Here is a 23,666-nt window from a genome sequence, read left to right as displayed (position 1 = left end):
CATACATGACATGTAATCTACATATGTAGTTTTTGAAGCTTAAAAGCTTTTGCTGTTATTCAGATCGAAGCGACCTTTTTCCTCCGCAACGGCCTGAAATTTAAATTGCACAAGAATTATTGTATAACCCAGAATGGTGACAATCAGCTGAAAAGTATTTGATTAGAAGGAAGCTCTAAATAACGTTATATTTGCAATGTAGTACCCCGCCAAAGTTCTTCAGATTGATATCGAAGAAACCTCCGCAGGTAAAGAGCAGTCGGAGGTGTTGCAGCTGCAGGCAGTATTCCCGCAGGCCCATGGATAGTACGGGAAAATTGTTTGCCACAGACAGGCAACGAATCTGATGGAGAATGCGTGGAAAACTATTGTACTGAAAGGGATTGAGAGATGAGGTTCTGTTCAGGTGGAAATTTAAATGGAAGTATTCACGGCATTGACGCAGCGCTGGCTGAGATAGCAGGCCACTAGAGGATTGATCAGCAGCAGAACACAGTTGCCGAGTCTCACTATAGAAACGAAAGATTTTCAGTTGAAGGAATTTAGTAGATACTTAAGAGGGAGACTTACCGTAGCGACAGCAATCAGCCGGATTGAATTGGTTGATATAAGCCCAGTTAACTACGTGCAGGATGGTAAGACCGTTGAACAGGAACAAAAACATCATGGGCAGCGTAAAGTACTTCTCCAGTTCGCCCACCAATCGCCAGACACGGCCGAGTAGCTGCTGATTGCGTCGCAAAGCCACGCACAGAGCCTGCAGCAGGTCGCGCTGATTGCAGTCGGCCAGCTCCACCTGCAGCTGCCTCAGAGTGTGACGCAGGCGGAGCACCAGCTCATAAACCATCACCACGAACACGCAATACTCCAGGCACTTCAGCTGCAACATTATTAGTACCAGCTCAGAGAGAATTTTGCTGGGCCAGGACACAAACGGACCCATGGCCTCAATAGTGAATCGGGGCATCAAACCGACCAGCGCGACGAGCCACAGGCCACAATTGGTGGCCAAACGGTAGCGAAAACTGTTATGCCCCGGCTGTCCGCCAAAGCACTGGGAGGCATCATCAATCTCCATTTCCAGATCTGCAATATCCTCATAAATGTGGCCCAGTCGACGGTAGTTCAGGAACATGTTCAGATGAATGACAATGCCCATCGAGGCGAGCACAACCTTCTGTACTCTGCCCATGGCTCTGGTGAAATCTTCCAGCTGGAACTGTTCGATTTCCGCGTTCAAGGCCAACACATTCACATACGACATACATATGAGAATCCCAAGGAAAAACAGCGAATAAACTCCATATCCCACAATCAAGAACCGCCTCAGACGCCTATTGGTGGTCCTGTCAAAGAAGTTGGGCGGAGGCGTCAGCGCGAACACGGAGAATATCTGCAGGTACGGACGAGCTGCGGCCAGCAGACGGCGACGACCCTTCATGTCTACCGAATTCCAAGGAACTGAAACAAGCTTCAAGGTGGGCCAATCGAGTAATGTGCAGTACATTTCTTTAATTAGTCGGATAACGCGGCGCAATGATCGATGGTGGTTTGTGGCTCTATGGCCTTTGAAGATCTTTATCCCAGTGCCTGTCCCATTTCCACATCAAAATGCTGGTAATTTCAATTTTCCTTTCCATGCAAATGTGGGTTAAATTGTTTTTATCTTGGCTGGGCAATCAGCATTGCGAGTGTGTCAGTGGGTGTGTGTGTGTGTGTGAGGGTCCCCTCTACTGCTATCCTTTGCATTGCAATTGCATCTGCATTTCAATCCCCACTACCCAGCCCCAGCCCCGAACTCTACCTCTAGCTTCAGCTCCATCTGTCGCTTTCAATTGCTCCACTTTCTTGCTTCATTTTCCATTTTGTGCACATAATTGCACTTCTTGTGAGCTAAAATGTGCAAACATTTCCCCATCATACCCATCCACCTATGCACCAGACATGTCCCCCCCCATTCATGGAAGGCAAATCAAATGAAAACACCCTCAGACCCCGTGGCAGGGACCAGGGACTCTGGACTGGGGACCGGGGACCCGCCTGCTAATCCCAGTGCTCGCTGAGTCCCTCGTCGGGTTTGGCAATACATTGACTGGATTAAGTATCCTTTTTAATTTTTAACTACTTCACTTCACTTTGCACAGGGAATGAGAGACGTACTCGTATTCGTTTCGTCCATCTATGGTTGGGCTGGGGGCTTGGCTTGGGTTCGTTTTTTATTTTACTTTGGCTGTGCCATGCATGTGGCCTTTCGAGTCCTTTTCTTTTAAGCTTGATTAAGCACTTTGTGTAACTCTATGACAGGGACATGCATTTGCATGCTGGACGGCCAGGACGCCCAGGACGCCGAGCCAATGGCATTTTTAATTTTCTACAGCTACATATTCTGATCCAGCTCGAGAGTGGGTCGTCTCCCATGTCCCATTTTGCACTCTCTCTGGCTGAAGGACAGTGGAAATAGCTATGCATTAGCATCTGCAGAGCTCTCGTGGCAACAGCACGGTGCTCCCTCTTTCAACGTGCATGATTCTCATTTATTATGCACTGCAGGGATGTAACAATGACTTTGGATTATTGTTTCCTCCCAGCCGCAACAAACAATTGAATACACAATAAAATTAAATAATTTTTAACAAGCCACAGGAAAACGGAAGTCCTCATCCATACACACACACACACACACAGTCCCGACCATAATAGGCAATCTCTGCTCGTGGCACACAGATACGAATATTGTAAATATGTAAATATATACATATACGAGTATGAGTATGAGTATGAGTATGAGTATGACTACTCGTATCTGCCGTGCCTTTGAATATATAGTTTTTTCCATTGGCTTTTATCATTCTTACTATAAATATATTGTATATTGTTTAAATTGCATTAAGTCAAATAAAAAAAAGCCAATATATACGAGTATGGATTTATTTTATTCGCAAAGGTAAATAAATTCATATAGAGGCAATGTGTTTAAGGCCGTGTCTGTCTGTGTATGTTTCTGCGTTGTCTGCGTGCAATAAACAAATAAAATTTTATTATTTATGTATTCATGGCCATTAAACGGATATCCGGGAGCACATTGCGCATTAAATTGCAATGCAAACCCATCCATCTCTCATACCACACCCACTTCTCAGACCAGTCCGGAGGACCCGACCCGACTCGACCAGGCGGCACCCTGCCAAGGCACTCATTGTCGTCTCTACAGGCATCCACAAAGCGGATCACATGGCTGTTGCCATGGCCACCCCTGTAATGCACATGTGCCACAAGGATTCACCGCAGCTTAAAGTCGTGAAAACAAGAGAACAATCATTGAATGCACTTTTTGTTAAAACTTAAAGTATTTTTAGTATTTGTATCGGCTTCCAGAAATTAAAGATTTATGCACCTGCAACGATTGTAAAGTGTCCAGTTTTTGGCAGGCTTTCAGGTTATATTTTCGAGTTCGAGTTCATGATTGAGGCTTTCCGTTCTCTCCGAGTTGGCATCCTTAATGCCTACTCCATTCAGATACTGTGTTAATGAGCCCCGAGTGCAGCTTTGATTTACTGAATTTTTATTTCAAAACTTTAGTATTTTCTGGGAGTTTTGAAACTGCAGTTTCCGCTTTGTTCGACTACTTGATTCAATGGTGCTGCTGGCTTGCTAATTACTATACCAATACAATACCCAGCTACAACTATGGCTAACTAAATTCCCGCAGAGGACTCCACCATCTGCGATAAGCTGCCCCAGAGCAATAAACATTTTGTTATCCGTAGGGGAAACACTTGCCCCAAATTCGATGAAGTTTCAGGAAATATCAATTGACATGGATAAGCAGCCTGGCGGAATGGTAGCGGTGTCTGGTTGTCTGGATGTCTGGTTGTCTGGCTGTCTGCTAGTCTGTTCTCGATTCTCAGTTCGGATCTCGGCTTGCGGTCGGTGGTTTTACTTGGTTTGACTTGGCGCTGGTGAAGGTCTTAGTGCCTGCCATCGCTATCAATATGTAATCAATGCTTTCAAATAACTTTGCCATTCGCAACAAGGCTTTGTTCTGTACAAATCAGGAGATGGAGCATCGAAGCAGTGCGCCTGGAAGGAGCTGCGAGTTGGGTGCGAAGCGGGGGTAATGGCATCGCCAAAGCCAGATGCCAAAGGGAAACAATGCAATACTGCGATACGTGGAGTGGAGTGGAGTAAGGATAGGTGCAGGAGTTGAGTGTGTCTGTGGATGTGGCGGCGTGTGCGGCATGCCCCAGGCGCACAAAAGGGATTTCAATAATACGCGCACAATCTGTGCTGAAAGCTTAAACAATAAAAGTGAAAATTCCACCAAAGCCCGTAGATACAGGGAGGGATAAGAATATTATCAGTGTAGGAGTCCATCCAATCTGGCTGCTGCCATTGGCGACGAGGCCTCCCAAAACTCCATGGAAATCTGGGCTCGTGAGAGGGTTCCATATCACGCGACCATCTTCAGACACGGCGCTGCGGCTGAAAGGAGCAGGACAATGCGACATGTGTATCTTCTTCCCTGTTACGAGGCGCAGACAATGCAGATTAGCCGGCACCGGGCGGTACCCACTCGAGACCTCTGGGGCGGACTGTCGGGACGCAGTCTAGGGCTGAGACAAAAGCACTTGGCTCTGATTTTAATGAATAACAACATGGAAGAACAAGTGTGGTTCTGGCCAAGTTTAGAAGGCGAGCGCAGGGCAGGCAGAAAGGCAAGGCATCCACATCAATTACATTGCGGTTGGCTGTCATTGCCATGGACACTCGAATGCCAGGAGCACACGGTCGCATATGAATATGAAGCTCACACACACACACACACACAGAGATGCAGATACAGGAGCACTCGTGTGGCTGGCTGTACGTAGATATATCGATGAAAATCAATTTCATTGTCATTTTGGAAATTTCTCAATTGGTTGAGGCTGACAACTGAAAGTTTTGTGTTTGTGGCACTGAATTGTCAATTTCGGCTCAAGTTGATTTTGTGCCATTATCCTGCAACTGTCGTTTCCGTACGATCCCCGTACTGGTTTACCTTTCTGACCTCTTCGCCTGCGGCTTATTGGGCAAATTAGTTTTGCCTGATTGCAAATTGTATGCCCCAGCATGTAGCTCCTTCTCCTGGCAGAGCCTAAACGTGTCGTATCGTATATTATGGCTTCATGCTTTTGACATTTTTAAACCCACCCAGAAAGTAGTACTCCTCCACCACCACCTCCTCACCCTTTTTCCTTTCTATAATCAGGCCAAACCCCTCACATCCTTCCTGTTGATTTATGTTTATGGGCTTGGCAAATATTTGCGCCACTTGAAAAGCATTATGATGATTATTAGCATTGTTTGCCATCGTAGTAAAACTGTCATACGTGTCTGGCTGGGTGTTGCCCAACATTTGCTTGCAATTCAACAATAAAAAAAGAGCAGCAGTCAACAGTCGGCAGCCAACAGCCAACAGCCAACAGCCAACAGCCACTGGGGCTCCAACTGTAGCACTAACTGTGTCTCTGTAGCCATAGATGGAGCTGTAACGGACCAACGTGAAACGTGACCGACGTGATGTTTATGCGAAAACATTTTCCCATCATCCAAATAAGTACGAGTCTCCCTGCCGCCCTGCCCTGAAAGCGAGCAGCATTAGAATCTGACATATACGAATATACTCGTCTGCACATCAGGAATTCTTGCTTTTGGCAAAAAGGAAATTAACTAATCGCAAAACTGAAGCCTAAGTTAGGGGCATCCCGCTTAAAGCGAGGCTTCTTAAACAACATCCTGTCGTTGCCAGATGCTGAAGGAATGTGAAACCCCATTGGAACTCCGCATATACATATGTACATATTCTTGTACTATATCATGTATATCTGAAGAAAGAGCGCCCAGACAACTGCGTGACAATGTCGGATGCCTCCGTTCGGGACAGAGCCACGAGGAGTGGCCTGAAAACTTTTTTAACCTCCTCGAACTCCCCCTAAAAGGCAGCAGCAGCGGCAGCACGGTGGAAAACTTGTCGCGCATATGGTGGCTCCAGCCAGCGACAACAACAATCGCACCCTTGCCGCCGCCATTTTCAATGTAAATATTTAAACAATAATAAGTTGGCGGAAAAACGCTGAGAAAACTCCTATGTTGCCAGCGCGCGGCAAAGTGTGGCAAAACTTTTGTTATCTTTTCACCATGAAAATGGCACGAAATTGAACAGGAAAGCGGTGCCACTGCCAGGGTGCCCAAGGTGGCAAGGGAGTCTATGTGTACATTCGACTGACAGCTGAGAGCATTGCACGTGCACTAATCAGGAGGGATGGCTGGAATGGAGTGCCCATAGGAGCTGGCATATCGCATTTCAGTTTTCAATTAGTGTTAATGTCAAATCAACGTACAAAGAACCGGAACCCCAACTGGAAGGAGCTACAACTACATACAGTCCGGCATGGGATGGGTTACTAATTTTCGGCTCTGTAAAACAGACCCATTGGCGTTCAAACAAAGGCATGTTAGTGCATCAGCACACAAAGGTGGAGCTAGTCTGCGTATCAAGTATCATTGTCTATCCACACTGTCTATCAGTCTATAAAAAACACATGTTCTCTAAAAAAAAGGATAGCTTTGCGCCTGACACACCAGAAAGTGTATTCCCACCTATGTATACCAGTAGAAAGAAGTGAAAACTGCAATCTGAGACGTTTGGATTAGGAAAATCTTCTTTTACGCAATAGTTTTCATTATAAGAAATAAAAACGCTAGGTTCTAGTGTAGTTATACGATCTATGCTGCACAATTCCTTATGGTTTAAGGGAATCCAGCTGTACCTACTAAATATTTAAGTACTTAAATTTTCCAAATTAATTCTATAAATATGTCAAAAAAACACCTTAGCCACCTTATCTTGGGTAGTAAGTTAACTGCTTTATTCATACCATAACTGCTCTATAAATATGATCAGAGAAGACCTGCCCTAAACCCAAAAAAATGTCATTTGCATAAACGTCAATCATACGCCACGGGTATGTGGGTGCTGATGTTCCACCTTGTTTGTTTCCGCTTCACTGAGTGTACACATACTACGCCACACAGAACACAGCATATAGTACGACCCCCCACAGGACCCCCCGCCCAGGGCAAGCCACCCAGCCATCGGATCCCTGCCCCAACATATGTTCAATGGCATTGGAAATTCAGCTTCTCGATTTGCGTTTTATTTCAAAAATTGAATTTCAGCACTGATTATATTTTTCCTTCTTTTCTTCCGTGCGTTTGGGGGGGCTAGTGTTGGTTGGTTCTGCACATGGAGCTTTGGTTTAGGGGGCTCTCGTTGTTTGCACTCTCTGGATGGCTGCCAAGGGGTGCATAAATAAGCGCCACTCAATTATGCAGACTGGGGGTTGTAGCCGAGCAGCCATAATCCTTTATCCCCCTACGTATACCTGCGATACGTGTCGATTTGATTTGCTTTGCAATTTATTTTTGAATTATGCTGACAAGGACCCACCCAACTCATGCACCTCGGCACAGTACAGTACAGTACAGTACGGTACGGTACAGCACACACACATCACACATATGGCATCTCGTATATAATATTGCCATTGACAAAACGCTTTATGTTTATGCTAATGGAAGTGGAAGCTCGATTTTCGGATATATTTGGATGGTACATATGTACTATACGCACATATACTCGTGTCACCAAAATCGATTTTGTTCCGACATTTACCTTGCGACTGCCGCTCCATGTGCTCGGATTGAATTTCAAAAAGAATCTCCCTTTATTTTAGGGCTTCTTCATTCGCTGTTAATTGAGCCTGCAATTAGCTGCTCGATAAGAAATTTGTTTTCCGCTCTCTGCGTTTTTTTTTCCATCGTCATTAGCCGGGAATTTAAAACCTTTTTTCCGATGTCAAACTTTTGGGGTCGATGCAAATATTTCATTTGAAGTGACACTATGCTGGAAATTTGTCTGAATTTCGCCTTTCGGACTGTTCTCGCTGGGCTGAGGGAGGTTCGTTCGAGTATTTAAACGTGGCCCATTACGTTTTATATTGCCATTTGCCTTTGAGGTTTTGTGTGTTACATTTAATTGCAAATTTCTGTTGAAAAAGTTCCACTCCTGTCCTGTCCTGTCCTGTCCTGTCCCGGTTTCCTGCCTTTTTCGTCTCGACTCGTCTTCATTTTGTTCCCTCATTTAATTTCGTTTCATTTCATTTTGGTTTGGTTTACATTTTCCGTTTGTGCTGCTTCAAATGTTCAACTCATTAAAAAGTAAAACAAAAAACTGCCTCGAGAAGAAGCGAGAAGGTATCTGAGGCATCCATTCCCATTCCCAATTATTGGTTCCCTTTAAATATGGAAATACCTGACGGAAAATACGCCAAAAATGAAGTTGGGAGTGCCGTCGCCCATGGTTGAGTAAATAAATAGTGTATTTAAGCGGCAAGCCACAAAAACTGATTGACATTTGATTTTCTTGCTCGATGAGGCCCGCCCGCGTCCCCACCCTGTCGTTCAGGATAATTATGTGTATTAATTACATTTTTATTGGTGTTCTTTCCACACAGAAATTAATTTAAATTAAACGAGAACGGGACAGCGTGAGCAGTTGAACAAAAAATTACTTCGAGTGTAATTAAAAAAAAAAAACTGCAAACAATTATTCAAAAAATATGGGGAGAAAACACTTCAGTTCGGAGCATGAAAAGCGAATGGAAAGGCTATTAAAAAATGCATGAAATGCCAATGGGGATTGTCGATCGCCCGCCCTGATGACACGGGAATTTGCTCGGCAATTGTAAATCGAAAACGGAATTTTCTTCGCCCACTCAAATTGATGGGAAAATGTCAGCAACAGTTGCTGCCGCTAGTCGAAAATGGAAATTGTTAACGCATTCACTGCCTTAACTGCGAATAAAATTAAAATGGCGAACGCACTGAAAAAATATCAAGTACTCGCACAGTCCATATAGGAGTGCTGCTCTGATATATGTACGTACGTATGTACGCATATGTAGGGTGCACATTGTACTTCTGATGGCATAATTTCAATTAAGTTGGCAATTGTTGGTCAAGTAAGCACCAGCCTCTGCCAGCACAGCTGGCCATCGTATCAGGAATCAGCATATTTGTTGGCCACGGCTTTAACCGCCTGGCCGCACATAATTAGTGTCATTGGCAGTCTCCCGCCTACCAGGAGAGGCCAGGCATCGAGGCCAGAGCAAAGCCAGCGAAAGGTAATTTGGGAGCCCCGCTGCAAAGACAATTGCACTTTTGATAAATTACGGGCCTGGCAGCAACAGCTGCTGATCTTATTACCGATGTCGTTAATGAAATATTTCCCAGGCCATTGCCTGTGTGTGTGCGTTATGTAATAAACAAGTAAAAGAGCGCTATGGTTATTATCACGACTACGGGATACCCTTTAAGCGGATTTACTTCTCTCACAATCAGTCGAAATGAGTTGGAAAATCTGCCGAAGGTAATTTCGTTTGAATTACATTTAAACAATGAATCTAAAATTTATGGAACTTGTTTTCTTCATCTTACAATAGCTTAGATAACTATCAATGGATAGGTAAATAATATCCTTAAATGGAATTGTAGCTAAGCGGATTTGGATGCCAACGAGATTGTTGGTAACGAAGGAAATACAATGATGAGTTCTTTAAAGAAAAATAAACAGGCCCACAGATTCTAGTGTTAGAGAATATATGTAGCTAATAGTGTTTGAATCTAAACATACAAATACAACACCCTTGAATATCGTTCAACTCCACAAATACCGTGTATCGTTTGTACATTGCGTATACGCACATGAAAAATGTGTCAAGTATGTTCAAGCCTTGAGGGAACAAAATTGAATTGATTGACTAAATATTTATTTATATTCATTTTCAAGCATCTAAGATAATTGAATTAAGCAACTGTCAGATATTTTTTTGAATTTTCTGCTGCCTCCTTCGAACAGCAACAGCAACAGCAACTTTGGTGTTGATTGAGTTTCTTCCATTTCCGTTTCCGCTGTCCCACTATTTGTGTTAGCATTTCTCCCCTGCACAAAAGAGAGAACTTTTGTTGGCTTTGAAGCTTTCTCTTTTTCGTTGATTTGCAGCTTTTTTTTGCGGAAGTGAAGTGAAAAATGCATTGGCTATAAATCGAGGCGAGGCGGTCGTTCGTTCACTTTGAATGGGTCGCGCGATTGGGCGCTCATTGGTTAACCCAAATGGCAACAAATTAGAGCTCCAACTGTTTTCAGCTTGTTCTAATTCTTCGCCTCGCTGCCCGTTGAAAAATCGAAATCACTCTCGCTGCCGCCTGCGGCTGTGGTTGTGGCTCCACCAGTTCCTGCTCCTGCTGTAGGTGGTCCAGAAGTGGGACCCAGGGCCGGGGCCGGGGCTGGGGCAGGGCCTGTCGCTGAAGCTGCGGCCGGGGCTGGTTTCGCGCTTGAGCTATCATCCGTTTCGCTGCTGTCAACGAAATTAACGCGCTTCTTCTTCTTCTGCTGCTGCTGCTGCGCATCATTAGGCGCTGCTTGTTTGTCTGTCGTCGAGAGTATCGACGTGGGCTTGACAGGCTTTGAGGCGACGCCGACGGGTGTGGTGGTTGTGATGGCGGCTGTTGGTTCCACTTTCGTCTCGACGGGCGGTGCTATGGCAGCTGGAGTGATGGCCAGGGGCTGCTGGCTCTGCTCCAGTTCCATCCCACTCTGGCCATTGTCATTGGTCATGGGATACGCTTCCTGTTGTTCCTGCTGTTCCTGTTGTCCCTGCTCCTGCACCTGTGCCTGCATCTGTTGCAGTTCCTCTTGCGGCGACTGCTGTTGTTGTTCGGCATAAGACCCATAGTCGTAGTTCGCGGCACTGCCATCGTATTCCTGCCCAGCATAGCTGCCATCCGGCGCGTACTGAGCGGCATTGGGATCGGCTATGTACTGGCCTGTGGCTTCATCGTATATGTAGCCCGGATAGGCATTGGGATCATAGCCGGCCGCGTACTGTCCGGCCTCGTAGTTGCCGTAATCAATATTGGAGTACTCCTGTTGCATTGCGCCCGCCTCGTCGCCATCAGCACCACCAGGACCGCCAGCAGCAGCATCTGTTTCTGGTCCTGCTACAGCGCCAGCTTCAGCTCCAGCTCCAGCCTCTGCACTGGCATCCGTTGCATACTGCTGATAGTCTGTGGGATTTCCGATTTCGCTATAAAGCGGCTCTGCCGGTGCGCCTGGTGGCTGCTGTTGCTGCTGGCTGGCGGAATCAATGCTGGCGTATATGGGCTCGCTGGATTCGCCATAACTGCTGGCATCGTATTGGCCATAATCGGTGACCTCTGGCTCCGGCTGACTCTCCCTCTGCACCTCCTCTATCCTTTCTAGTGTGTGTTGGTCTGCCTGCTCTTGCGGAGATGTATTGGCTCCCAAATTCTCGAAAAATCCCTGCGTTGGTGCTCGTGTCACAGGTTCTGCCGGTACTGCTGCTGGGGATGCTGCTCCTGTCGCAGTTCCTGTCAAACGTTCGCCGTAAATGGCATTTTCAATATTCTCAATCGACACTCCGGGCTTTGGGTTCCACGAGGAGGAAGAGGCGACGGCGGCGGCGGCGGCCGCGTGTTCGTTGTTGCCGACTGGCGGCGGCAATTGATTACTTCTCGCAAGCTGCTCATCAACCGCAGCCGCTGCTTTTGCCAGTGCCGCACGACTGGCTATGACTTCGTCCAGCAAATCGTTGGTGAGGCAAACTTTGGCTCCCACGGATATGCCCTCACCTCCATCTGCATGGCCCCCCTCACCGGGACGCACGTTTTGTTGGCGTCTGTCTCCGGCCGGGCTGGCTGTTCGTCCCATGGATTGTGATGGTGATGGTGATGCTGATGCTCCTGGCTGCCAGGGCTCATCGATTTTCAGCTCACCAAAGTACGCTTCAAAATTGTGATGCTGTTGCTGCTGTTGCTGCTGCTGTGGATGGGGCTGTCTCTGGCCGGGCTCATTATGGCCAACGACAGTTGGTGATTTTTCATACTCGACTTTAGTCACGCGTGAATTTGTCCAGGCAGCCATGTCTGCCACCCCCTCGTGCTCGTGATCCTGCTCTCGACTCCAGCTCCTACGCATCTCCCGGCCTCTCTCTGCTGCAGCTCCTGCCATTTGCGGTTGCCCGCCAACGTCATCGACAGCAGTGGATGCAAGAGTCGTCAGTGGCATCTCCGTTAACGTCATCGAGGAGGACGTCTTTGGCAATTTATCAAATGTCAACGACGATGTTGCCAGTGTCGAGGATGTGCTGCTCAGTTGCCGTGCACCTTTGTCTTGGCCTGCCACCAAACTGGATGTTGTCGTGGAAGCTCCTCCTCCACCTCCACCTCCACCTCCTGCTGATGCTGATGCCGATGCCGGTGTGGCCCTGCCACTCGCCTCTGCCTGATAATCGCCTGTCAGAGCAGCCTGGCTGGATGTGGCTGCGTTGAAGTGAGTCATGCGCTCCGGCAAATCGGCATTCTCATTATCAAAGGCGCGCAATGTGGCGCGCAGATCGAACAAGTTGGAGGTGCCAAGTGGAGCTGTTCCCGTGGCCCCATACATCTCTGGGTAGTACAGGCCCTGCGGAGGCATGGGCATGGGACCAGGAGCGCCAGGAGGTGCACCTGCACTTGGCGTTGCGAACTGGGGCGTCAGCAGCATGCCCCCATGTGTGGGTGTGGCCATGGCAAGGGTCCATTGTGGAGGAGCTGCTGCTGCAGCCATTGGCTGTGTTGGCATGCCCGCTGCTGCTTGGGGTGGCACCAGCACTTGGATGGGCATGCCGCCACCCACTGCCGCTGCCGCTGCCCCAACTCCAACTCCAGCGCCACTTGGGGCCGTCGCCTGCGTCGCCTGCTGTTGTATGCAACGCAATGTTTGATTCTGGACCAATTTCGCAAAGTACATTTGATATTGCAGCTGCACATGGACATGTCAAAGGGATGCATAGAGACAGAGAGAGAGAGGGAGATAGAACTCTATTATTGATTGACTTTTGGACTGGAGTTCATTGAGGGTTTACCTTCATCATCTTAAGCCTCTCGCTGCGCTGCGACATGGCAACGGTTTGCTCATCAATCCGCTCCAGCATATGGATGAGCTTCTTGTTCCGCTCGTTGCGAACGGTCTGCTCCTCGAGAAACTCCTGGTACTTCTGACGGCTCTTGAGGCGCACGGACTTGTCGCTATGGGAGATGCGATGCGGTTGGGTTCGGCTTTTGGCACACTATCAGGCAATGACAAAGGCTACTTACAGGTCGCTGCGCTTTTGAAGTATTTTGTCCAACTTGTGCTCCAACTGTTGGCGATTATCCTCACTATGCAAAAGGGAAATAGTCGTATGTACATATGTATGCAATATATATGGTGGAGTGGAATGTTATTTGTGAACGAACAGACAGAACGAGAAGCTTATGGAAAGCTGTCTTCCTCAAAGGAGGGACTGCCTGTGACTAGCCGCAGGCCATATTGTATTCCGTCATAGGAGTACAGTAGACTCTCCTCGTATGCTGTAATTACGGTAACAGTTCACCCTCTCACCTGCGTTGCAGCTTCTCCTGAAGCAACTCCACCTGCAGCTTGTAGTTCTCCAGCTCTGCCTGCGGAAACATGGTGTTTGACTGTTGAGGTATTCCTTCTTCTTGGCCTTTTTCTTGGACTCTCTGGGTTCGAACCGATACCTTTGGTTGCCTCGACTCGACTGGCCAAAGGCACTCTCCCTCATTGACACAGTTCGCTTGGCACGGGACCATGCCATAAATGCGACAGTGGATTCTATTTTTAAAGGAACCCTACTCGTATTTGAATAGCCGCATTATACTCGCACTCTTGCACCTGTGTTCGATTGGTGGTGTGTGTTTCTCTCTGCCTGGCATTTGTTTTGTTTCGTTGAGGCACGTTGTCATGGCTGCCACTGCCACCGTTTCTTGATGGTTTGGTTCCTTTATTTAGTTTTTTCGGTGGTTGCTTGGCATTGGCCATAGGAACACGACAGGACTGGCAGCGGCGGCTGCTATTGATTTCCCGCTGGGGTTCGGGCTCGCCCAATGTGCCGCGCATTGCGAGAGGGGAACTTTCGATTTTTCGCCTCATGAATTCCACATTCCATTGTTCCAGGGGGTACGCTTCCACTAATTACACAGGCGGCCAAGTAGGTCAGTTACATGGCTACAATTCTTAACTTTTGGCTCTGTTTTTTTTTTTGGCCCCCCCATACAACAAGGAAACGTGAAGAGTCCTCGGTAGATGGGGCCAAGGCGAGACACATGGCATTTATAATGCATTGCACGGGACTTGCCTGCACGAGCGACCGCAGCTTCCTTCACTCATTCAGGGACAGTCGGAGTTCCACATCACCCATCCTCCAACCCTATTCCGGATGAGTGTAAACACATGTTGTTGTCGCACCCTCCCCCATCTCCACTCCCACATACACACACACACAGTCCCGACACTACCAAAACTTGCTCGGCCAAGCGTGCGGCACCTGAATGTGAATTAATGGTAGCGGCGTCTATCGCTCCGCCGGCCGCAGACAGCAGCAGCAAGGACTCGCACACTTACCGCCACACACCGCTGGCAGGCATCACCATCTCCTGCCCAGCGACAGCACTGACCACTCTCCCTGTTCCTGCCACTGCCACACACAGTTCCGTGTCCTGCTATGGTTCTGCCTCTGGCCCTGCCACTGGCACTGGCTTTACCTCTGACCCCCTGCTCCGGCTTGGCATATGCCGGTGCTGTCACGGTGTCGTGGTTGCGGGCCGCAATATAAAATTTTTTGGTGATTTACATGTAACGGGATAACAAACGTAGGCCAGATGGGTTGGGAGGCAGAGTGAGTGAGCGAGAGGGAGGAAGGGGCATGTCATAAGTGCGGCGGGTTATCACAGCGGTTCCACGTTGCAACGTATCAGTGTAGAGCAGAGTCGTAGCTGGTGGGGATTCCAGCCCAGCTTCAAGCTTAAATCCTAAGAAATACGCGTGTCAGCCTTGGGGAATTCAATTGATTAGCCATCAATCATTCACAAAATTACCTCTCAGGCTGGGAGACATCTTTGAGCCCCCTGCTAGCCACCAGCCCTGACCTTCAGCGGGAGGGACTTGAAACTTGTTGCCAGGCGACAAGGACACACGGCCATTTCTCCTCCCACTGCAGTCGCTAAGCGGCGGCTAAAAGTACGGAAAATGCACACTGCGGAAAGGGTTTTTTGCTCGCCTTTTCCGCGACATGCAAGCGTTGACAGAGCCACAGACACGACCGATTGATTTTCCATTATACATACATGTATATGTGGCAAGCATTTTGAGGTCCTGCCCCAAGGCGGCCAATATTTGCGTATTTATTATTTAGCGAAAGCAATTTGCGGCAAGACCTTGGCGCTATTAATAGTACCCCAAGTTTCGAGTGGGAGGAGTAGATATTGGAATACAAGTGGAATGAAAAGTTTGTCATAATCGAACATTTGCATTGGCTGCGGGTTCTAAATGGAAATTGAAAATTCCATCGGTACCATTTTTCCAGCACAGAATTTATGTGTATGACTTTATGCTGCAACCTTGCATGTGTGTGGTTGGCTGAGTGGGTGTGTGTGTGTGTATTCGAGGGTATGCTTATCAGGCGCTGCACAGCGTCCTCTTTTTCGGGGCACTTAATTTTGGCTGGCATCTTCAGGGAGGGACGAAGAAGGAGTGGCGTGGAATGGCTTGGGAATTTCGCGACCCGAGAGCTTCTTTTCCCGATTTGCAGTCAATGAAGTAGAAAACTGAAAACTTTTCTTTTCGAGTCTATTAAAAATAATGGCAGCTAAAGGCAGAAGCGACCGACAAGTGCGAAAAGCGCCCCATGCCGTCGCCACATGAGTGTGTGTGTGCAACTGACTCTCTCTTCAGTTCTCTTTCTTTCTCCACTTGTGTGTGTGTGTGTGTGTGCGAGACATTGGCGGGCATTAAATTAATGTCGGCCCTGCAATTTCTCACAGCGGCCGGGTCGCAGACCCTGTCGGTGCATTGACCACCACTTGCGGTTGCCTTTAAAATGCTCTATTACCCTTAGGATATATCGGGTTCATGGGGCTCAAGTTGGCTAATCATATATTATACATAAGTCTTTGTCCGAAATGCTGTTTGACTGATGGACAGATTAGCTGTTTCGTTTTTATAAGTGTATTTTCAACTATCTTCAACTGATTCGAAGGAACATTCAGACCTTGAGTATCATTCTGCCATCAGCTTACCAAAGAACTTCCTTCGTTTGCTCGAAGTATTTTCTTAAACTTCGTCAAAACAGTTGCTCGTTGTCTCCTAGGGTACCCTTTGGTCTATACATGACCTTCTTTGTCAAAAAGGTCCCTGTACTTGTTGTATTTTTTTGTTGAAACAGTCGCTGCGGGCATGCTGGGAAAAGTCTCTGGCCCTGGCCCGAGCACCGCGATTCGTTGAAGCGGAGGAGCAGTGCCGCCGCGCAGGTTTGGCGGTTAATGCGATAATTTAATTGTAATGCGGGTCTGGGAGTCCTGTGAGTCCTGCGCGCCAATAATTTAACTTGCAATCAGCGCGGCATTTATTGGGTTAAACATATAAGCCGGCACCCATGGCGGGGTTAAAGCGGAGCCAGGACACAGGGCACAGGGCACATACTTACATGTACCAAGGAGTGAACGAACCCCAAGGAGCGACTGCAGAGCCAAGGATAACCAAGACAGAGAGAGAGCCAGAGAAAGAGCAGGAGCCGGGCAAATAAATTCAACGATTTCTGTGCAATAACGGGGACGAAGCAGTTGGTACGGCATTTTTGCACGTAAGCAACGAGGACGATGACAGCAATGAAATATGCAAGCCGACGCCTGAACCCTGGCATTCTCTTTGGGATCTCCATGAGTCAGTGGCAGTGGCAGGGGCAGAGATGGTCGGGGGCATTGGGGAGCGGTGCGGGAAAATCTGATTTCGAATCGAAAGGCAAACATTTATAAGCTGCTTCTCCTAGCAACAGTTGCCGGGCCAACCTACAGTGAGTCATATTGAGTGGCCTGTGGACACACTCATGGATAAAAGATATCCGCTTCAGTTGCAATGTTAAGAGGATACACCGAGGAGCAAGCGGAGGAGCTGCGGCGATTGCTGCTGCTGCGCAGCTACAAGGACACCTTGGACAAACTGGTCCTTCAGCAGCGGGCGCAGCGTCTGACCGCGCCGAAGCCTCTGTCGTTGCCGGCATCGTTGCGGAGACGCCGCAGCTCATCGATGGACCCAAAGCCTCCACCTGAGCGTGTCCTGATCACCGGCAAAATGCTGCCACGCCTGGAGACGCTCTTGGGCAAGCCAGAGGACGAGACTGATCAGCTGGACGAGAGCCTGCTGGATGCCCTGAAGTTTGAGCGGGATATGGATGCCCTTCGCACGGTCTTCGAGACAGCCATGGATCAATTGAGGCCGAAGAAGGAGAAAGCAGAAGGTGAAGTGGGGGAAAAAGAGGAAATGACTTTGGATCAAGCCATCAGTGCTCTGAGTGGCAACAACAGCGAGGAGTCGCAGGCAGTCAAGCAGCTGCAGGAAGCCACGGAAGAACTGAAGCAGCTCAATGAGGAGCTGGAGAAGCAGAAGCGCGACTGCCAGGCTAAGCTGAAGGACATCGCAGAGCGTACTGCCGAAACCAAGTACAATCTCCGTTGCGTCTCGCGGGTCAATGACCTTGAGTACAATCTGGTGCAGCGCTGGGAAGCAGGTCGTATCGCACAGGCTACGATCTGGGGCGAGAACGCCGAGCGGGCCTACCTCCGCGATATCCTGGACTACAAGCAGCGTCTGGCCCGGGAGGAGCGGGTCAGCGGCGAACTGCGGGCCTTCCGGCAGCAGGAGATCGTGGAGCTGCGGCAGCGCATCAAGGACTGGCAGGGGCGCTACTCTAGCGACATGCGCCGCGTGGAGCGGGAAGGAGAGGCCTGGGAGCTGCGGATCCTCGAGCAGCAGAAGCTGCTGCAGCGGCATCGCGAGGTCTACGCCGAGCGGATGGAGTTCGTCCAGGAGTATCAGGCCAAGAAAGACGAGGAGCAGCGGCTGCTGGATCTGCAGGTGCATCGCATGGAGTGCGCAATTAAGCTGCAGGCCTGGTGGCGGGGCACGATGGTGCGGCGCGGCCTGGGACCATTTAAGAAGAAGCCCAAGCGTGGCAAACGCGGCAAGGGCAAGAAGTAACTGAGAACACTGAGCGAAACGATACAGAATAATGTATTTTTAATAAAATTATACATGAGACATTTTCAATCGACGCATTTTTCCTGCGGGGTATCCACCGGAGTATCGTTGGAAAACGTATCCTGTAAACGGAACTTTACCATCAATCGACGGAAAGCCTTAAGTGGGCATAAAACTTAATGGATCTGCCATGAGAAACGCATCTCATAAAATGCTCGACAGTGCTTTCTCTCTGTGCACTTTGAGTGGTAGTTTTTGCAGCTCTTTCTCTCCGCTTTATGGAAATTAACTTGTGACTTAAAACCAATTAAAAGTTGGACGCTCTGCAGTTAACACGTCAGCGGTCAGCTACTGACGTCGGCCTTAATGACATGCTGCCATTGTCAACGGGATCTGGCCTGGGTCCGGGTCCGGGCCCGGGTCCGGGCCCGGGTCCGACTCCGGCTCCTGCTCAGAGCATTGTTTTCGCCGAGGCGATAATAATGGTCAGATGGGTGAGTGCCGGGGCTCTTCGGGGATGTCCGAGAAGTGGCAGGGACTGAAGTTGGAGTTGCATCGGCAACTGGAGCTGGAGCTATTTTGTTTTTCCCTTTTGTGTCCGTTTCTGTTTTCGCTTTCCTTCACTCCTGTGTGTTTATTTATCTTTTATGCCAGGAAATGGCCAAAGTGGTTTATTTGTTGGGGCCGCTTTCATGGCCAACGGAATTGTTGTGGGAATTGGGCGGTGCAGCAGTGGCAGGGGGAGCTGGCTGATGGTGCTTGTTTTCCCGGTGCGTGCGGAGATAAACTGCGACAATTTGCCCATTGAATGAGTGGAACTTTTTCGCGATCAGCGGGCCGCACAAGAAACAAAAGCAAAAGTTTCCCAGGGGATTCTCTCTCTGGATTCTCATTCTCTCTGTCTCCGTGTGTGTGTATGTGTGTGTGTGGACATTGCAATTTAAAATATAATTAATGGTCGTTGCCGTAATTTATTGAATTTGCATGGCACCAAGGCTGCGATGCTGTCATTTCTTGTTTGCCGTTTGCCAGTTGCCGTTTGCCATTTGCAGCCTCCGGTGGAGGCTCCTGCTGGCTGCCCCCTCGTGGCGAGTGTCTGCACATGCACTCACTTTTGTTTTAATACACAGTGCCTGCCCATGCCCCTGCACCTACTACTCGTGCTCGTGCTCCTTCGTATAGCTGTCGCCTGGGTCCCTGGGAAAACAACAGAAACAACCCAATAATGACTGGGCGAAAGTCCATTTGGTGTGGCGAGGCCTTTTGTTTGCTTGGCGGCGGATGAATTAATGGAAGATGGGGCTGACCAAGGCGAGAATGAGGGCAACAGGCAAACAATCTTTCTCGCCTTTTTCCCCATCATTTTTCTTTTCTGTTTTTCTGGCTATCTCTGGTATGAATGATCTCCCTCTTCCCTCCTCCCTGCCTGAGATACAGGCGCTTTGTGTGTTGGTCGTGGTGCCTGGGCCATCGCCAACTCATTCATGCTTCCTGCACTTTGCATGTGCCCCCTCCACCACACCACACCGCTCCGCACCGCACCACACCGCACAATGTTTGCAACTTGAAGAAGGCAACGTTCCATAATGGCTACGAAGCACTTTCCCCCGTCGACCATTCGGCTGTCCCCCGTCCCCAGTCTTGTGTCATGTGCGTTACTTAAAACATACAAAATGGCGTTTGGCCGGGAAAATCCTTTAAAAAGCGCCACGCAACTTCTTGGCCCCTGGGATCCCCCGGCGGTAAGGTGGGAAGCGTGCGGAGCGGTGATGAGAGGCAAAAGGGCCAACTGGGGTGCCCAAAAATTTACATACAAATTAGGGTTAATGAGCAGTGAAATTGTTATTTAACTTCAGTTGGCCCGTTAAGCGCTTTAAAGTGCTGCAGCACGCAGCACTTGAGCGGAAAGCAGGAGCTAGTCTTCAAAATATCTGAATATCGGAGCCACTTTGCGACACGTTTTGGAAATTCTCTTTAGCCTCTGGATAGCCAAGTGACCTTTTAGTGTCAGTTTCGTTCAAAGACACCCACTCATAACAACCCATACACACCCACACACCAACACACACACACACGTACAGAAGAACAACAAAAATTTAATTAATAATTGTGCGCGCAATTCATAAATTGAATATTGCGCATACGCCACGTGTTCTTAAATTAATTTTCATTTACATTTTTATATTCATTTTGCACTTTTGACTGCAGCATTGGGGAAATGAGGGGACGCTTACCGTTTCGAGTTTTTATTTAAAATTTAATCAAACACTTTAATTTGATTAACAGCGCACGTCTTTCAATATAAATTTATGGCCGCACGACGCATAATCAGAGACCAGCAAGAGAATTGGGGTAACCGGAGGCGGGAGACCGGACAGCCGGACGGGAGAAACGGAGCACCGGAGACCAGAGACCGAATGCCAGAGTGCTCCCCTGACCAGCAGCAGCCGTAAAAAGGGTTGACTGTCTGCCTCCCCTCGCACCCCGGCCCACACTCCCACTCCCACTCCCACACACACACCCAGACACACTCGTACTTCTACAACACTCGATTTCAACTCCCGTCTGGGCTTTCAACACATCAACGCCGTCATTTGATATGCGTGCGTGTGATGGGAGCAGGGGCCAGGGGCGTCTCTAATAGCAGCACGTACGTTTGATAAAATATTTTATTGGCATGTATGGGTGGCGCGTCCTGACGCCCTGACGGCCTGACGGGTCCAGCGATTTTATAGATTTTTTCTAATGCCCTGAAGCTGAAGGGGTTTCCGCCAGCCCTAGGCGCAGTCTGCAGCATGAAAAACGAATGAATACCCAGCGTATACCCCTCCCATTCATCATTCGAGTAGTCAGCAAGAATTTGTTCATTATAAAATGATTGCAAAACCCTATACCCAATGGTTTGTTGCCTGCTGAGACATAGACAGGCCCTCTCTTCGAGGCTTCTTCTCAGTTATTGAATTTTTTATTTTGTTTGCGTTTTCTCCTTGCATTTTTCATGAAATTAGTGCATCATGTATGCCATTTATAGGCCGATCAGCATGTTGGGCACATAAATCATTTTAATATACAACTTCAGATGGCGTTTTTATTTGCCTACGTGTCTTTTGTGCGAGGCCGGAGACGGGGCCATCGCTGTTTCCACAACTCTATCTCGTCAGGCGAATCTGAAATAAATCTTCCATTCCATTTCTGGTGCACGGAAGTCACGGCCACCGGTCAGCAAGTTTCGGATTTCAGATTTCGGCTTTCGGCTTTCAGCTTTCGGCTGGGGAAATGTGTACGACAAATGCCAAACAGTTGAATGCTTCTGGAGCCGCTCTCCTTGAGCACATTCTCGATTTGCTGTCAAATTGCTGCGAGTCTCGAATTCGCTCCGATTTCCCGTTCCATCCGTTCCGCATGCCTCTCTTCTGCTTGGCATAATTCCACAATTAGTTCGAGTCCCGGGAGCATCAAATTTATGCGCATTCGAGGGATCCGTGGGGTATAATGTCCCGTTCATTGAACCTGTCCACGGAGCATCCAAAAATCAACGCACGGCCCACTAAATTGAATTCTTTGTTTTGGCAGTGCCACTGGCATCACCAGAATGGGAAAAATAACTTCAAAAAGCAAAGCAAAAGTTTTTAGCAAACGGCAATATTCTGTTATTTCATTTGTTTGTTTGCTTATATTGCTGCTGCTTTTTGTACACTCGGATAAAATAATCGACATTTGTATTTTCATCATTAAAAATTAATATTAAAATAATAACATATCCTTTTGGATATGTTTTAAGAAATTATAGATAATTTAAAACTGACTTTATCGATCTTTGCTAATTTTCAACAGAAACATTCCGTGGATTTTCTCTTGGTGTAGCTGCTGATGTTGTTCTTGTTGCTGGGGTGCCCGTTTGGAATTTTAAATATGGCGTCTGTTTTGTTTGAAACCGGAAACGAGTGTCTGTCAGTTTATTTGTTTGCTGCCGATGATGTTGTTGTCGTCTCCGTTGTGTCGGCAGCCCCGAAATGAAGTCAAGCAACTTTGCCAAAGGAAATGCCGCCTAATGTGTTAGTTTGTGTGTGTGTATCTGGGTGTGTGTGAGTGTACAGATGGCAGCGGCTCGGGAAAACGGGGTCTAAAGGTATTACATTTACGAAAGGTTTGATTTTGCTTTCCACCGATGCCATATCTCGACTATAACAGTGTTTTCCCCGAGGGAAACCCGAATCGAATACGTTTTTGGATATTTTCAATTTCCCGATAGGATAACCCCAATGAATAGGATGCTTTTATGAGTATTTTTGAATAGAAGCATCTCTCGTGAAACTATTTCAAGGACCTTTAATAATGGTTCAATGGTACTTAGCTACCCCCTTTTGCATCTGTGGCTAGCCACAGCTCTGCTTGCTTAGTGGAACAATGGCACAAAGCCGGGGCACAGTCAAACGCCCAGAAATATGTACTCGCATACATACAAATGACACAAATTTCCTTTGGAGCTAATAAAGTTGAGTTAAAATTTTAAATAGTCTATACTTTTCGGCACATTCGTTTTAATGCTTATGACGCTGCTGTTTGGCATGCATAATGCCAAAATGGCGACCGAGTGGAGTGACAGCATCCTGGACCGAGCTCAGTTGGCCGACTTCCTTCCCTTTTGGCCAACTACCTGACATGGTTGCCAAAAACTAGATTTGCCACTCATTATGCCAGGCACAATAAATATTTGCCTATCATTTTGGTATTTGCATTTGGCCAACAAAATTGATGAGAATAGGAATAGGGGTGCTGTGCACTCGGGAGTGCTGCCACAAATTGAATTGGAGCAAGCAGGGGGCCATTAACAAAACGGAATATTGCTTATCGCCATTCGCAATGGTGGTTTTCCCCATACCGGACCACACCAGAGCAGAACAGAGCCTTCAGGGCATGGCACAAACACAAATCTACATTTGATATTTATGCAGATTTTCGTTGCTGTGGTAGGTTCTGCTGCCCTGCCTCGTAATGAGTGGTAGATAAACAAGGCGATAAATTACTGCATTTTTGGGCATTCATTATTTACTATGTGCCACACACACCCACACACACGGATAAATCGAATGCCATAATGTAATATCTACACTTGGAAAAAATTGCATTCATTTCAAACTGATAACGAGAGATCGATCTAGTATACGATATTCATTAAAAAATAGTAGAAATGTATGCTAAATTGATCTGTAAAGGAAAGTATGTTATATAATTATGTTCTACTCCCATTATTTCTTCTCTGTGTAAATATGTACGCTCTTAAATCAGAATCGTCCTTGCTGCTGTCATAGGGCTGCTTTATGGCCGCATTTCCGGGCAATTCTAGCATTACTCGTACAACAAATTTTAATTAAATACAATGTGCAGCAAGCAATGTGCATATGTAAATGCAAATGGCTTGAATGCTTGCGGGGTGGAAAAAATAAAAAAAAACAAAAAACACAAA

The 23,666-nt window shown here is 47.7% G+C and overlaps 3 protein-coding genes across 3 annotated transcripts; 1 reads left to right on the top strand and 2 right to left on the bottom strand.

Annotated features, from left to right (window-relative positions):
* Nucleotides 1-39: 39 nt before the first annotated feature.
* LOC4801186 (putative gustatory receptor 98b) lies at nt 40-1,441 on the bottom strand. The gene is made up of 4 exons (XM_001358281.4): nt 571-1,441; nt 433-509; nt 206-373; nt 40-147 (listed from the first exon to the last, which is right to left on the bottom strand). The coding sequence occupies exons 1-4, from the start codon at nt 1,439-1,441 to the stop codon at nt 40-42; spliced, it is 1,224 nt and encodes a 407-aa protein (XP_001358318.3).
* Nucleotides 1,442-9,836: 8,395 nt separating this feature from the next.
* Nucleotides 9,837-13,942, bottom strand: LOC4801185 (AF4/FMR2 family member 4). Its single transcript, XM_015181582.2, has 4 exons — nt 13,547-13,942; nt 13,261-13,323; nt 13,029-13,191; nt 9,837-12,925 (listed from the first exon to the last, which is right to left on the bottom strand). The coding sequence occupies exons 1-4, from the start codon at nt 13,756-13,758 to the stop codon at nt 10,256-10,258; spliced, it is 3,108 nt and encodes a 1,035-aa protein (XP_015037068.2). The 5' UTR covers nt 13,759-13,942; the 3' UTR covers nt 9,837-10,255.
* Nucleotides 13,943-16,973: 3,031 nt separating this feature from the next.
* Nucleotides 16,974-18,212, top strand: LOC4801184 (dynein regulatory complex protein 9). Its single transcript, XM_001358279.4, has one exon. It carries the CDS (start codon nt 17,078-17,080, stop codon nt 18,197-18,199), a length of 1,122 nt encoding a protein of 373 aa, XP_001358316.2. The 5' UTR covers nt 16,974-17,077; the 3' UTR covers nt 18,200-18,212.
* Nucleotides 18,213-23,666: the final 5,454 nt, after the last annotated feature.

The sequence above is a fragment of the Drosophila pseudoobscura genome, chromosome 2, assembly GCF_009870125.1.
Source record: "Drosophila pseudoobscura strain MV-25-SWS-2005 chromosome 2, UCI_Dpse_MV25, whole genome shotgun sequence".
Taxonomy (NCBI): Eukaryota; Metazoa; Arthropoda; class Insecta; order Diptera; family Drosophilidae; genus Drosophila; species Drosophila pseudoobscura.
The sequence above is the reverse complement of the archived record's forward strand: the minus strand, read 5'-3'. Positions and strand labels throughout refer to the sequence as shown.